This window comes from Phacochoerus africanus, chromosome 2 (assembly GCF_016906955.1).
Source record: "Phacochoerus africanus isolate WHEZ1 chromosome 2, ROS_Pafr_v1, whole genome shotgun sequence".
NCBI lineage: Eukaryota > Metazoa > Chordata > Mammalia > Artiodactyla > Suidae > Phacochoerus > Phacochoerus africanus.
This window is the reverse complement of record NC_062545.1, coordinates 197,031,038-197,045,577: the sequence shown is the minus strand read 5'-3', so window position 1 is coordinate 197,045,577 and position 14,540 is coordinate 197,031,038. Positions and strand designations below refer to the sequence as shown.

Sequence of the window (14,540 nt, the reverse complement as noted above, 5' to 3'; positions counted from 1 at the left end):
CTGAAAAGAAGCCCTTAGGTTTGGGGCTTGTTTACAGACTGAAGCCCTGTATTTTAATGTGTATATTCTCCCCCGTAGCCTAACAGCTTTGCCAGTTCAGATTTTTTTATATCCTTTTATTCAATACTTTTTCAATTCCAAAAGATTTTTCATCTAACATCTCTTTTTGTCTCAAAGGGCATTTTATTTATAAAGGACAGTTTCATATTACACATATTTCCAATTCTTTACACTCCAAAGTCAACTACATTTACGTAACTGTTTTGTATCAATTTAGAATAAATATCCCTTGTTATCCCTTTATCTTCTCTCTTTTCATTATTGTATTTTTTAATCTTAAGCCTTCCTTCCCCATGATTTTCTCACTTGCATATGTCCATGCTGCAGCTGGACTTATTTGCAATAATTGATACCTAATTTATGCCATGTTCTGTGCTATACTTTAGCTCTAAGGTGATACGTCTTCGTGCATGCTCTCTTTCCCAACTCCAACACATACACACTAAACATGATTTCCTAAGCTCAGACCCGCTTAGATAGTTCTTGATATCAACACGTGACCACATTTCCTTTTTCAATCTTTGGCCTCTTTCTGATCTCTCCTGCCATCTTCTTCACCCTGTGCCATTTTTCTTGCTGTTCTCACTCCTTGTCTTAGCACCTGTTCCCCCCAGGTTTTTAACTTGCACCAGTGGGGTTTAAAGCAGAAAAACGTAGCAAAAATCCTGTCATCGGCATTCATGGAGTCTTTAATACCCTCCTTCTGTCATTGTCACCTTCCTTGCTTTGTGTGCCAGCCGTTCCCTCTTTCTCCTGTGGTGACTGGAAATTGGTCACTTCACTGCTAGGGCTGGACAACAAAAAGAGAGACAATCCCTGCCCTTCAGAAACCCATGGGCCAGAAGACCAGGGAGACAGGCCAACAAAAGTATGCCAAGCTAAACATATACAGCAGACACATATACAAAGGATTGAGGCAGCAGAAAGGAGAGTGATGAACAGATTCAGGGACCAGGGGCTTGGAGACAATTTCTTGCAGCAGTTGACAACTGAGCCAGGTTTAAAGGACAAGGACATGTTTGTCAGGTGGACAAAGTTAGGGGACTATGGAGACAAAATTCCAAATAGATGGATCAATACATGCAAGTAAGAGGCCAAATTTCACCCACAAATATTTTGTTCAGCCCACACAAGTATTTTAATGTGGTTTATGGCCAGCATCAAACAATATGGAGTATTTATGTAAATATACAGATTTCTGGCTTCTAAAGAAATATCAGTACACCTGGCAGCACTCTCCGGCATTTCCTCATCAATTGCAACTTTGACTCAGTCTTTTGGACAAAGTCTCTCCCCTTCATATCTACATTCAAGCAATGCACTTACATTGTCCACCCCTGACTTGGCAATTTCTGCCAACTCTTGAAAAAAATCAGCAGCAAACACATCCAACCTAGAAATCCAGTTCCTCTTTCAGCAATTTGGACATAATGCTGGCTTGCTGAGATAGAATTTCTCTCATTTGTTTCTTTCCTTTGCTTGGTTCTCAAGCCACCCTCTCACTATGTGCGCCTTTCCTAATTCTTAAATAAGAAATAAAAACTTCTCTGCTTTTAGCCATTTTGTTAGATACCAGCTTCCTCTGTTTATTCCACTAACCTCTTCTCTCCATTTATAGGAACTGCCTTACTTTTCCTTCCCTTCTTCTCTCATTACCCTCACTCAGTCTCCATTTGTTCATTGGTTTTGTTCTTCCAGACACATTTCTTTACATTTGCTACAGAGAGCTCAACAGAATGGTTAAGACTCTGGCTCAGGAGACAGATAAATTCAAATTTATGCTGTTTTCTTCAATGTGTGGCCTTAAGGAGGCCACCTAACCTCTTTGAACACCAGTTTTCTGAGGTGCAAGGGAGATGGTGATAGACTTAACGCCATAAAGTTCTTATGATGATTCAATGAGCCAAGGTACCAAGAAGTCCAGCTCAGCAAGCTAGTTGTTGCTGAAACTTCACCCTTTTAGACACATTTGAAACTGGAAAGACCTCTTTGCCTGTATTCCTTCCAGTTATACCTTAGGTTTTGGTTGTTTTTTTTGGGGGGGGGTGTTTGTTTCTTTGTTTTTTGGCTGCACCTGTGGCATGTAGACGCTCTGGCCCAGGGAATGAACTCATACCATAGCAGCAATAATGCTGCTAGACCACCAGGGAGCTCCCCAATTGTACCTTATTTTAATCTAGAACATGCCCCACCCCCACAAGGATGACCTAGAAGAAGTACTAGGTTTTCTTCCACTTGATTGACCATTGCGAGTTTGTTTTCTGGCTTTTTAATTTCTTCTTGTCAGACTCTTTTCTGTTATATACACCTCCGATACATTTCCCAGCTTTTGAGGCAATTTTTTGACAATGTTTTATGTATTATAGAGTTGTAAGGAAAATGTTCTCTCAGTTTACATTCCTCAATCTCTATTTCGTTCTTAAAAACAAATCATTTTGCTAAAGCATGTCCCAGATTACTAACATGTGTATCTAAACAAAGATTTGCAAGTCCTGAGCGCTTACACATTGGTTCTAAATATTTAACTGTGTGGATCACTTTGCTCCAAGAGGCAGATGAAGTTACTGCTCTAAGAGAGGTTATATTTCCTTGAGGCAGTTTTCCGTTTCTCATTTTTGAGGGCACATTTTTTTTAAGCAATCTCTAGAACATGGCTGTGCCTCTTCCCTGAACCAGGATGATTTCTGCTCTCTGGTCCTCAGAGTACTTGATACGTGGTTAACAAAATTCACCTCATAACTGGGTTCTGTTTCACCCATATATTTCCCAAATCATACCCAAAATCAGTTTGCTACTTTCCTGGAAATATCAGTACAAAATAATATGATATTATCCCAGTTACGCAATAACAATCTACTATTTTATGATCTTCAGAAATGTCTGAATTGGGAAAATTTGGGCACCTCCTGCACCATCAAAAGGCAAACTCTGACATGCTGTCAGCAGCACATGGAATAGGGGTGGGGGGCAAGGGCAGGACCAGACAGCCAGAAGGCCATATGTCACACCCCCTTCTCCCCCCTCACCCCTGCTCAGCCCAGCTCTCCAGCCATTTACAGAACCAACTGAGGCTTGTGACCATTGGAGGGAGGTATTCTGGATAGAACAGCCCCACAGCACTTTTTGGATATTTTTTCAGGATAATTGACAAGAGCCAGCACATTACAAGCACTCGTTCGATTGTTCATTAGATTAGTGTGCTTTCCATGTGTGTTCATTTCAAGTACTGAACACACCCCAAAATGCAACAGATGACTTTTCAGGACATTATTAGGAACATTTCTTTCTCCTGTACCTCTCTCTTAAATTAAACTGCTTTTAATTATATATAAAAAGCCACTTTCTAATCCAAAGGCCAAACCATGGTCAAAATGAAACCATAAAATAAAATTTCAATATCTAGCATCTTTTCTTTGGATATTTGTCTTTGGCTCATATAGGAACCATTATTGACAAGGAAGAAAGTACACAATGTCTGGACCCCACCAGAACACTTTTACCTCCACCTTGTTTTCTCACCTGTGCACTTTGAAGTGAGTAAGCAGCTCCATTTCATTCATTCTCAACTTGACCAGCTTCTTGCAGAGTTAGTTGAGTGCTGAGAGTTACAGTTTCCATCATGGAACTAGGAAAAAACACACATCAAGTGACCCAGATTGTACATCTAGATCATTCACTTTCTAGTTGGATGTCCTTAAACTACACATTTTACCTTCCTGGGCTCCTCCCCCTCTAATCTATGCTAAACCACCAGTCCCTCTAATCCACACATGGCAACCTGGTAGGTTGCTGCCAAAGACACCCCATGTCAGTGTCTTGCTTAGCCCACAAAGTGTTTTCAATGGGTAAATATTAACTAAAATCCAAATGACCAAGTCGTCTTGAAAAACACAAGATGAGCAACAATGAACCAACATTCCTGCATGGCAATGATTGTCTAAAATCCAGTAGACTGCCCATCACAGAGGGGTGCCCACCTCAGAGGCCACCACAATCTCCCAGCTCCCTGTTGTCTGCACCAGCCCTGCTTTATTCAGTTACATAAGTTACTAACCCTAATTGGCATGTGATTTTGCTACCCTGCTGTCGTCATGTATCTGCTGTTGATTTTGAGGAGCTCACCATCCAGCCATCCTCTTCTGAATATGCTTTAATTTCTCAGAGTTATTCTTATAATGGGAAGCATGCAATAGAAGCATTTCTCCACATGTCCTTAGTATTAAAAGGCCCACATCAAACTGTTAGCTCATATTGAGCTTGGGAGCAATTAAAACCCCAGGTCTCCCTCACATGAATTAGCTCATGAAGTTGCCTGCCAAACATGGTGTGTTCTACCCTGCAATTTTTTTTTTAATGTGAATATATAGCCCTGGCCTGAATTTTTATCTCTCTCATAGGGATTTGTGATTATCAATTATACCATAATATGAAATCATCAAAAGCTTTGAAATAAAGCCCAAAAAGCACAAAATATTTTATCATTTTAATATACTTAGACTATATAATGACAAGGAGGGTATCTGTGTCAGTAAACACATTTTAATGATTTTTATTTTTACATGTTTTGGGGCTTTTTAACTGCTTTAATTTATACCTTTTAAAATATCTTAAAACCAAAACAGTAATACCAATCAGATATTACTTTGCTGAAAGACACCTTGTAAGAAATGCACTTTAATCAGGAATGACCTGGAGTTCCCATTGTGGCATAGCAGGTTAAGAACTGGCATTGTCTCTGTGGTGGCTCAGGTTTGATCCCTGGCCCAGTGCAGTGTGGGTTAAAGGATCACCGGCCCAGGAACTTCCATATGCTACAGGTACAGCCATTTAAAAAAAAAAAAAAAAAAAAAAGACCTGTAAAACCCTATCATCTACTCTCTTTCTATGTGCTTTATTGACCAAGTTAACACCGTGCCTTACCATATTCAAAAGGGAATACATTTTTCACTTATACCAGATTTTTTTTTTTTACTGAAGTGTAACACTTGTACCATATTTACATGTTCTGCATACAAATGAGAAGTTACTAAAAATATCACGTGCCCTGTGGTTTACAAAATAGACTTAAACCATGTCACTAGTTTTGAATCCTCAATTTTTATTTTTTTTTATATTCTTATATTTAGGAATAAATGGTTAGGGATCACTTAACAGAATTTGTTGCCTATCAAAAGCAATCCACAACCATTTGTGGTCAATGTCAAAAAGGAAAAAATTTTAAAAAAAAGCAGAAATCAGGATCACAGATACAAACTGAAATGCTAAAGAAAAAGACATAATATTAATACACACAAACACAAACACACACACACACACACACACACACACAGAGGCTGTTGGTGGGACAAGCTGCAGTAGCACTTGGCTGGGCAGAGGGCAGACACCACTGTGCTTTTCTCTCCTTTCTCCCTCTCAGCCTTTCTCTCTTTTGTGTTTAAGATCGGAGCCCAGTGCTACTTGGAATGCTCGGCCCTGACACAGAAAGGTCTCAAGGCAGTTTTTGATGAAGCGATCCTCACCATTTTCCACCCCAAGAAAAAGAAGAAACGCTGTTCTGAGTGTCACAGCTGCTGTTCCATTATCTGAGGCGGCTTGAGACCCACCTCCAGCCCATCTCAGGGTAAGAAAGGCAGCCAACCTCTGCACCAAAAGCAAAAGAGGGCATGACCAGAGAGGAAGCCGCGGACACAGGGGACTGTCCTCCACCCTGAGAGCCCTCCCAAGCACAGCACACGACCAGCCACCTGCCACGTCCTCCCCACCAGCCAAAAGAATCCACGGTGCACACCTACAAGAATGCCAAACCCAAACTCAGCTGCTGAATAGGTTGGAAACAAAGGCCACCTTGCATTTTGCATCTCCCCCTCCCAGAACATGAAGCTGATAGGAAATCATCACAGGAAAAATGAAAGAAAAAAAAAGAAAAAAGAAAAAGAACTTGGTTCCTCCTCTACTGGTGGCCTTACTAGATGTCTTTTTACAAAACATGGGAATACAATGATAACTTTTTTTTTTCTTCTGAATCTGCTGTTCTACTATGTGTCTTACATTCATTTGTATTATTTTAAGAATGTCACTAATTTACCACTTTACTCGGGCCTTGCAAACCCATACCAAATTAGCCTAAGACAAAGGGTTTTATATTCATTCCTATTTTCAGCATGTTTTCTACCAAAGCTAATAGGACCAACATGAACTTCTGAATGCCTGACTATAAGATAGAAGAAAACATTAAACACTTTTGGAAATATACAGAGCCATGATTTTTGAACCTGATTGAAATTAAACACCATCTGAATTGTAGGTCCGTATTTTTGCCAAAGATTTACCCCAGAAATGCATACATTGATAGTAGCTTTATTTTTTTTCCACATTGTATTGTCATGGAAAAATTACAAATGAACTGTATATAAGAAAGTAGTATTTCTGCTTTTCAACCAAATTGACTAGAGGGAGAAGATGGCAGACCTACCTTTTAAAATATTCTTTATTCAGCAAAGTGAACTTTGCTGCTCCCTCCTTTCCCCATTACAAGCCTCTTTCCTCTCTTGATTTCACACACCCTGTGCCTAGTGATAAGCTGATTCCAAAGAAGGATCTAGACAGGGGGCACGAACAAGTTAAGGGTTTAAAAGTCCCCAGGAATTCCCACTGTACCTCAGTGGGTTAAGAACCTGACTAGTATCCATGAGAATGTGGGTTCAAACCCTGGCCTCGCTCAGTGGGTAAAGGATCTGGCATTGCCGAAAGCTGTGGTGTAGGTCTCAGACACGGCTCAGATCCCAAGTTGCTGTGGCTGTGGTGTAGGCCAGCAGGTAGAGCTCTGATTCCACCTCTAGCCTGGGAACCTCCATATGCCTCGGGTGCACCTGTAAAAATAAGGGGGAAAAAAGTCTCCAAAAGTTAAGCTAAGTGCCTCAATTTTCCCTCTCACTTCAACTGAAAGTGTTTTTCAGTTTGTCCTATGGAAGCTCCCATTCTGTTTAAATGATATTCTCCAAGTACAACTGGTACTAAAATATTTCCTCTTCCTACTTCCTGAACTCATCACTTCAAATGTGTATTTGGGGGCTAGATCTGAGGGGAACCAGCTCTGATCTCTCTCTGCCCAGCTTCCAAAACAATATGCTCCAGGGAATAGGGACTTCAGCCTTGGGAAGGTGACCCTTCTGAATGTCCAGGGATTCTTGTATCTCAGAGTTATTTCCTGGCTTTTAATTAGAGAGTCTGAAGACTTCTAATTAGTCTTATCTGCTTCCAATTTCCCTGTAAATAGCCAGGTAGGCACTTGGTTTTTTTATTTCAATGGCATAAGCAAAATGACTCTTTGCAACATGGAATTACACCAATTTTAGTTTAAGAATTTCCAGATTTACACTCTTGTTGGAAAAAATATGTTAGTTTCTTCTGCTGCTGGAAGAATTGCACGAAAAAAAAAAGTATGTGGTGTGGGTCTTTTCTATTAAGACCTTTCATGATACTCCCTCAGTTTGGGGGTGGGGGGAGGTAGTTTGTTTGTTTGCTTTTAATTTCTGAAATATGTTTTCCCTTCTACATTTCAAATTTTATTTTCTCTCTACCCCATCTAGTTGCTAAACATTTTCTTAAACACACACACACACACACACACATCCCTAAAAACGGGAGTTTTGTAAGTCAAAGCTTGACATTAAGAGAAAACAAGGACTTTCTCTCTTTGTAAGTGGAAATAAACCATGTATAAACTAACTCTGCACAGGTTATGAATTCACCCTTTACAAACAATAATGAGCTTTTAGCCCAGTAATAAATGAAATGCCGTTAGCTGGTTTTGTTACATTACTGTGTGGTTATGTCTTACTAAAGAGCCACTCCTCACTTCTCATTGGTGTGGGTGACAAATTGAGAGCAGTCTGTTTGCTCTGCCGAGGAGAATTCCCCAGAGTGTGCACTCCATGGGCCGATGGCTCCTCAGGCCTTCACCTCCCTAATGGGCTATAGGGATTAACTTGTTCACGGTGGGAAGATCACTCTCTCGCCCAGAACCAGAACCTGGAGAGAGATGCTTGGGGTTGGGGTAGAACACAGGCTCTTAGCTGCCTTAGGCGCTAATTGTTGAATAAAATAATGAAGAGCAAAGCAACTTAAATGAGTTAATGTTATTCCACCAAAGCAATCATGGATTCCCTATTTCGTGGCAAGTGGTAGTACATTTCACTTAAAAAAAAAAATTTCTGTCAAAAGATTGAATAAAACTATGTTCTGAAACCAAAGGTAAAAAGACAGAAACCCCAGAAAGGATGCTTTAAAGGTTAACACTTCCAAAATGAAGGGGCAGCTGATCTCCATTGGATGGGGGAGACTTTACTTCCCAGAGACAGAGGAAGAAATAGTCTGATCCCCTCATTGTATAGACAAGAGAACTCAAGCCCAGTGAGTTATAAGAGATGTGTTGCAATTAATCTGGAACAGATCTCAGCTTTTCTTCTTCCCATCCAGTGTCCTTCAGCTCCATACTACATTCATTACCAACATAGTAACTGGGATTTGGTAGATGTATTATGCAAGCTTCCTCAGTTTATCCTATAGAGCCTAGTCACACTTCAAACACATGACATGGGCCACTGTAAATAAGATAATCCATCAAACTAGTTATAACCTAGAGACAAGAAGAATTTGAGTGCATAATAGTATGCCCAGAATCCAGAGTTCCTGTTGTGGCTCAGTGGAAACGAATCTGACTAGCATCTATGAGGAATCAGGTTCAATCCCTGGCCTCACTCAGTGGGTTAAGGATACGGCATTGCCGAGCTGTAGCATAGGTAGCAGACCCGGTTCAGATCCTGCCTTGCTATGGCTGTGGTGTTGGCCAGCAGCTATAGCTCTGACTTGACCACTAGCCTGGGAACCTCCAAATGCCGTGGGTGCAGCCCTAAAAAGACAAAATAAATATGTGTATATATATATATATATATATATATATGCGTGTGTGTATATATGTGTGTGTGTGTATGCCTGGAATCCACAATATGCAATGTAATATCATCTCAATCTAATGGCTTAAACAAGTAGCTAGTCTCACAGATACTCTTTTCAATCAGCTGGGTGGTTGTTTGGTAGAATTAATAGACTCCTTTGGAAACACAAAAGCACCAAGACACAAGTCAGAGCTGTGTTAACAATACAACTCTGGGTTGCTTTCTGCCAAGAAAATTTATACTCAAAGAGAAATTACTGAAAGCAGTAACTAGAGCAATCCTCAATCAGGAAGCCCTAAACTGGGGAATTGAAAACTAAATCATACACATATGAAAGAGAGGGTGAACCCTGAGACTTCAATAATAAAATATCAGAACATGATATGCAAAGAAACATTTTGGAGATTTCCAGTCTATAAGAGGAGTGGATGTAACCAGAAGAAGTGGATGTAACCATACACAATTTTGCAGAACGCCAACAAGGAAATAATATTCAAATGGTGGTAAAGCAATCACAACTATGCTCCCAACTTTAGGAAAAAGTTTTTAAAAGTTAAAACCCATATTTGAAGCCAACAAAATGTCACCAGTCAGAGTGTTAGGTTCTATGAGCAATAACCTTGCAAAGTAGAGAGTATTTAAGAAGTATTTGACTTGCAGCCAGCCTTTAAAGAGGCAGTATTGCATTTGTAAAGGCAAACAGTTTGATCCATAAGATCAAACTGATAGAAGATTAGAAATTGAAGTTTAGCTTGAAAGCAACGTTTGATACCACACCAGAGATGATTAACCATTTATGTCTTCATTTTAAATCTATCCCTACGTTTAGATGCCAGAAAGGAAAACGTGCATTCTCCTCAAGAGAGAGGACCACAGGTCACCAGATATTCTCCTAAGAGTCACTGAATAGGCAATCCAAGGACAAATAAGAAAACTTAAGAAAATATTTTCACTTCAAGGACCATTAGAAGCAGAAAGAAGGTCAGGGAAACTAAGTTTCTTGCAAAGGAATTTAGGTGGTTTTAAAAAGGAAACATTTAGTGAATGGAGAGAAAACTCAAACCAAACAAGGCAAAAACACATAGCTGACAGTTCTTCCAGGGAACTGCCAACTTCTGCCCAGTCTCTAAGGCATAAGGAAAGAAAGTGGCACCATACACATGAAAAGCATTTTATATTTCTAAAGAGTTAAGCAGGGTCAGCCTACAGAGTTAATCGTGTGATAACCCTAGATAATTCTACTTCATGATTCATTAAAAATGGATGAGATGCTGGACAGTGTTCTTTGGGTCCTTAATAGCAGTGCAAGTCATTACCCTTGCACCGTCACAGCTAACACAGACCAGGCAGCCAAGGGAAACTTACCGAGAAATACAAGTGAGTAAATTATTTTGGGTTTCCTTGAGAATGAACATAACTTAAAACCTGAAAAGGATAATGTTAGGATATCTGGAGTGACAGTTTCTTATATGAAGGATATTTATTCATCTTGGTGAAGTATCTCTAATTTAAAATGCATAACAGCAATAACAGAATACAAAAAGTATGAGATAAAGCAATAATTCATGGTGCTTCCATGATCAACAAAAACCAGAAAGGAAATTAAAGCACCAAGGTCTACACAGGGGTACATCAAGCATCAAAAGCTCAGCTCTGCTCTTTGGACATCTCTTTGGGTTCACACAGGAATAAGTCAAGGAGGGTTTGGTTCATCTGTGAATATGTAGGCTGCAAATCCAATAACAGCTCTTGGTTTTCAACTTGCACAACAGGAAATTAGAGGAAAAGCTGCATGATTAATCTTAATCATAATCTCTCTCTTCTCGTTAGGGAATATTATGTTAAAATCCAGAGTCAAGTTGTGTGTGTGTGCCTGTGTGTGGGTTTGTTTTTTTTGTTGTTGTTGTTGTGTGTTTTTGTTTTTGGTTTTGGTTTTTTTGGTCTTTTTAGGGCTGAACCCCTGGCATATGGAGGTTCCCAGGCTAGGGGTCTAATTGGAGCTGCTGCCGTCAGCCTAAACCACAGCCACAGCAATGCCAGATCCTTAACCCACTGAGCGAGGCCAAGGATCAAATCTATGTCCTCATGGATGCTAGTTGGGTTTATTAACCACTAAGCCATGATAAGAACTCCTGTGTGTGTGTTTTAAACATGTTCTACCCCATAATTTCATTCTGTTCTGAGTTCTGCAGTGACTCAGAAACGTCATGATGCTATAGCTGGAGTGATTTTTGTGGTGTTTTCAGCAATATCCCCCAGCACACGCAGTTATTTTTGATGAACCAGATCTGATTGGTGTTTTAGGGGATGTGACATCTGGGGTAATCTGCGGACAGGGTCCCTAAAGCCCAGAGCTGAGTCTCGCCTCCCTGGGATCCTGAACAGGTCAGTCTTTGAGTTTATGTTAATTTTTTGGAGAAAAAATAGAAACTCTTTCATGGCAGGGTGGTATGTTTGTATAACTTTGTATACACACCTAAAAGCACCATCACCTGCCTTTTTTGTTTGTTGTTTGTTTTTGTCTTTTTATAGGGCCGCACCCGCAGCATGTGGAAGTTCCCAAGCTAGGGGTTTAATCCAAGCTGTTGCTGCCACCTACACCACGGCTCATGGCAACGCCAGATCCTTAAGCCACTGAGTAAGTCCAGGGTTCGAACCTGCAATCTCATGGTTCCTAGTCGGATGTGTTTCCTCTGTGCCATGACAGGAACTCCACCTGCCATTTTTTAAGCAATGGGATTTTTTTTTTCTCCTAGAGGATCTGTGTGTGAGAAGGTTAAAGAATTCTACATTCTTCTCATCTCTTGGCTTAAATTAAGGGTTTTTTTGCTCTGAGTAAACAGTAATTGCTGTTTAAGTACATCTTGGCAGAATTTTACCCCAATGGAAACAGTCCATGTTCCTCCCCTCGTAATCTCCACAGGCGAAATGATAGACGAGGTAAGCATAGCTGACTTGCTCACGGGTTGGCTTTCTTACAGTTTCTTTCTTTCTTCTGATGTAATGGCTGTTCTGTGTACACTTTTCACAATTAATGGAATATTATTTCATGTACCCTAACCTTGCAGTTTATTTTGGGCCATGTTCTGACTTCTAAATCATTAAGCAGTCATTTTTCCCTGCTCTCATTTCTGGGTTATCTTAGGGGGTCTCCATCAACTACTCAAGAAAACTGCCTTCCCCAGGCCTCTGTTAGAATGGGAAATGTTCTCCTCAAATTGTGGTCTGGCACCACCTGCGAGCTAGTTAGGACCGTAGGATTTCAGGCCCAGGTCAGACCTACTGAATCTGAAGGTACGTTTTAAAAAGACATACATACATATATACACACACACACCAATGATTTATGTGTACATTAGAATTTGAGGACATTGGTCTTTGAGACAACCAAGTTTATCATCTGTCTTTACACCCAAACAACCAGCTGCCAGATGGTAAAACCATCAGCTTCATCTATCTTTCTGATACTAACTTTTGGGTACTCCTTAGGCTAATATTCACATTGTTCATATTTACTGGAAGAACAAAAATGCTTTCAGAAGCCCTTTCTTTTGCTTGTCATGTGCTTCCCAGCTGCAATAAAAGAAAAAGCATATTTTGGAATCAAAAGCAGAAAAGCAGCATCTGGTTTTAAAGATCTGATAAATCTCAAGTATTTCTTTTCTGAAAGTCTTTCTGGTATTTATAAAGGAGATAAAAAAATGCCCTCAAACATTATTTTCCATGAATAAATAGAAAAGATTTATATGATGGAAAATTATGAACTTATAAAATGAAAATAAAACAAATTTCAGGGACATAAAACTTTTGGTGAAGCTTCATTCTTCAGTTCTTAAGACAATACCTAGTGCTCCAGAGGCCAGAATAAGGATTGACTGCAAACAACTTGTCCTCTAAAAAGGGCATCCCACAGATTCATATCTTTATTGCCCTAAGCACAGACCTGAGCTGATATTGCTTATTCAATGTTTTCACTAAAAGTCACAGGGGACTATGTTTTGCCCTCCCCACCCACATTTCTCCTTGCATACAACAGCCCTTAAAAAATTTAAAATTGTACACAAAACACATACACCTATTGTTTTATTAAAATTCCACTGTTGCCAAAGAAGTTCCGAAGGCAAATCGTACTTTCAAAGCAAGAAAGGGCATGGGGAGTTCCCATCGTGGCTCAGCAGAAACAAATCTGACAAGCATCCATGAGGATATAGTTTCGATCCCTGGCCTCCATCAGTGGGTTAAGGATCCGGCGTGGCCGTGAGTTGTGGTGTAGATCTCAGACACCGCTTGGATCTGGCATTGCTGTGGTTGTGGCATAGGCCAGCAGCTACAGCTCTGATTAGACCCCTGACCTGGGAACCTTCATATGCCACAAATTTGGCCCTAAAAAGACGACAAAAAAAAAAAAAAAAAAAACCAGCACGGGATTACCACTTCTTTTATGGCTACAAAATGGCCCACTAATTTTCTGGCTAGGATATCAGTGACTCCACCCCAGAATAAGAACCTGATGTCATTGTACCAGTACCATCATTAAGGGACCATTTCCTTTGAGAAGGACCATCCTCTGCCCCTGTACCTGGCTCCCCCTCACTCTGCTGACAGAGCTCTGAATCTGGTCCTGTCAGTCAGCTGTTCCTTCAGGCTCAGCTTCAGGAACACACCTGTATCCCAAGATACCTTAAAACTGGGGCAGCTTTTAAACTGGGAGCTGCTTGGCCACCCCAAATGGCTAAAATTCTTGGAAGAGTTTAGTCAAATCACAAACCATGGTCTTATCAAAGACAATTTTTATTACTGCAAATGTATCCCTGACTTCTCGCTCATAATAACTCATGTGAGCTGCTGAAACGTTCTTCTTGCACCAGGGATTGCATATCTTCCAACAGTCCTGCACCCTGAGACAGCCGCTTCCTTCCCCAGGCCTCAGTATAAAGTCTATTTTATCTCCCTCATAGGAAACATGATAGAAGATAATATGAGAAAAAGAAAATATACATATGTTGGACTGAGTCACTTCACTGTATAGAAGAAATTGGTATAACATTGTAAGTCAACTATTCTTTAATAAAAAAAAAGAAAAAGAAAAAAAACTACAAGGGCAAGAAAACTGGCATCAACCATCCATCAACCATCCATCTCTTTTTAAGAATCCATTTATTTGTAATTTTTAAATATTTGATTCCCAGTCCCTTTACTACAACAGTAAAACCCAATCCCAGTGCATGAAATCTGAAAGCCCTCTACTGAATAAAGCACATTGAAACAATCAAGTGCTGAAAAAGAGAAGCCCCCTGGTCAGAGCCCACTTGCTTCTGCTCCTCTGCTCCTCTGTAGCTTATAGTGTAGAGACAGGCATGAGTGAACTTCCAGTACATTAGTTTCTTTCAGTTTGTCCTGAAAGGACTCAGATTTTGTTAAGGCTGAAACTTACTGGTGATTTCAATTGGTCCTCATTAACGAGTGTTTATTTTTTGTACAGTGTTAGCTTCCTGAGCTTGTTTAAACTTGAGCCAAAAGCTG

The 14,540-nt window shown here is 40.1% G+C and overlaps 1 protein-coding gene across 1 annotated transcript in view; it reads left to right on the top strand.

Moving 5' to 3' along the window:
• RHOJ (ras homolog family member J) overlaps positions 1-6,312 on the top strand; it is an 84,043-nt gene extending 77,731 nt beyond the window's left edge. Inside the window, exon 5 of the mRNA XM_047767534.1 lies at positions 5,500-6,312. Coding sequence (XP_047623490.1) covers positions 5,500-5,646 — 147 coding nt within the window. The 3' untranslated portion in view covers positions 5,647-6,312. The remainder of the gene's footprint in view (positions 1-5,499) is intronic.
• The last annotated feature ends 8,228 nt before the right edge of the window (positions 6,313-14,540 follow it).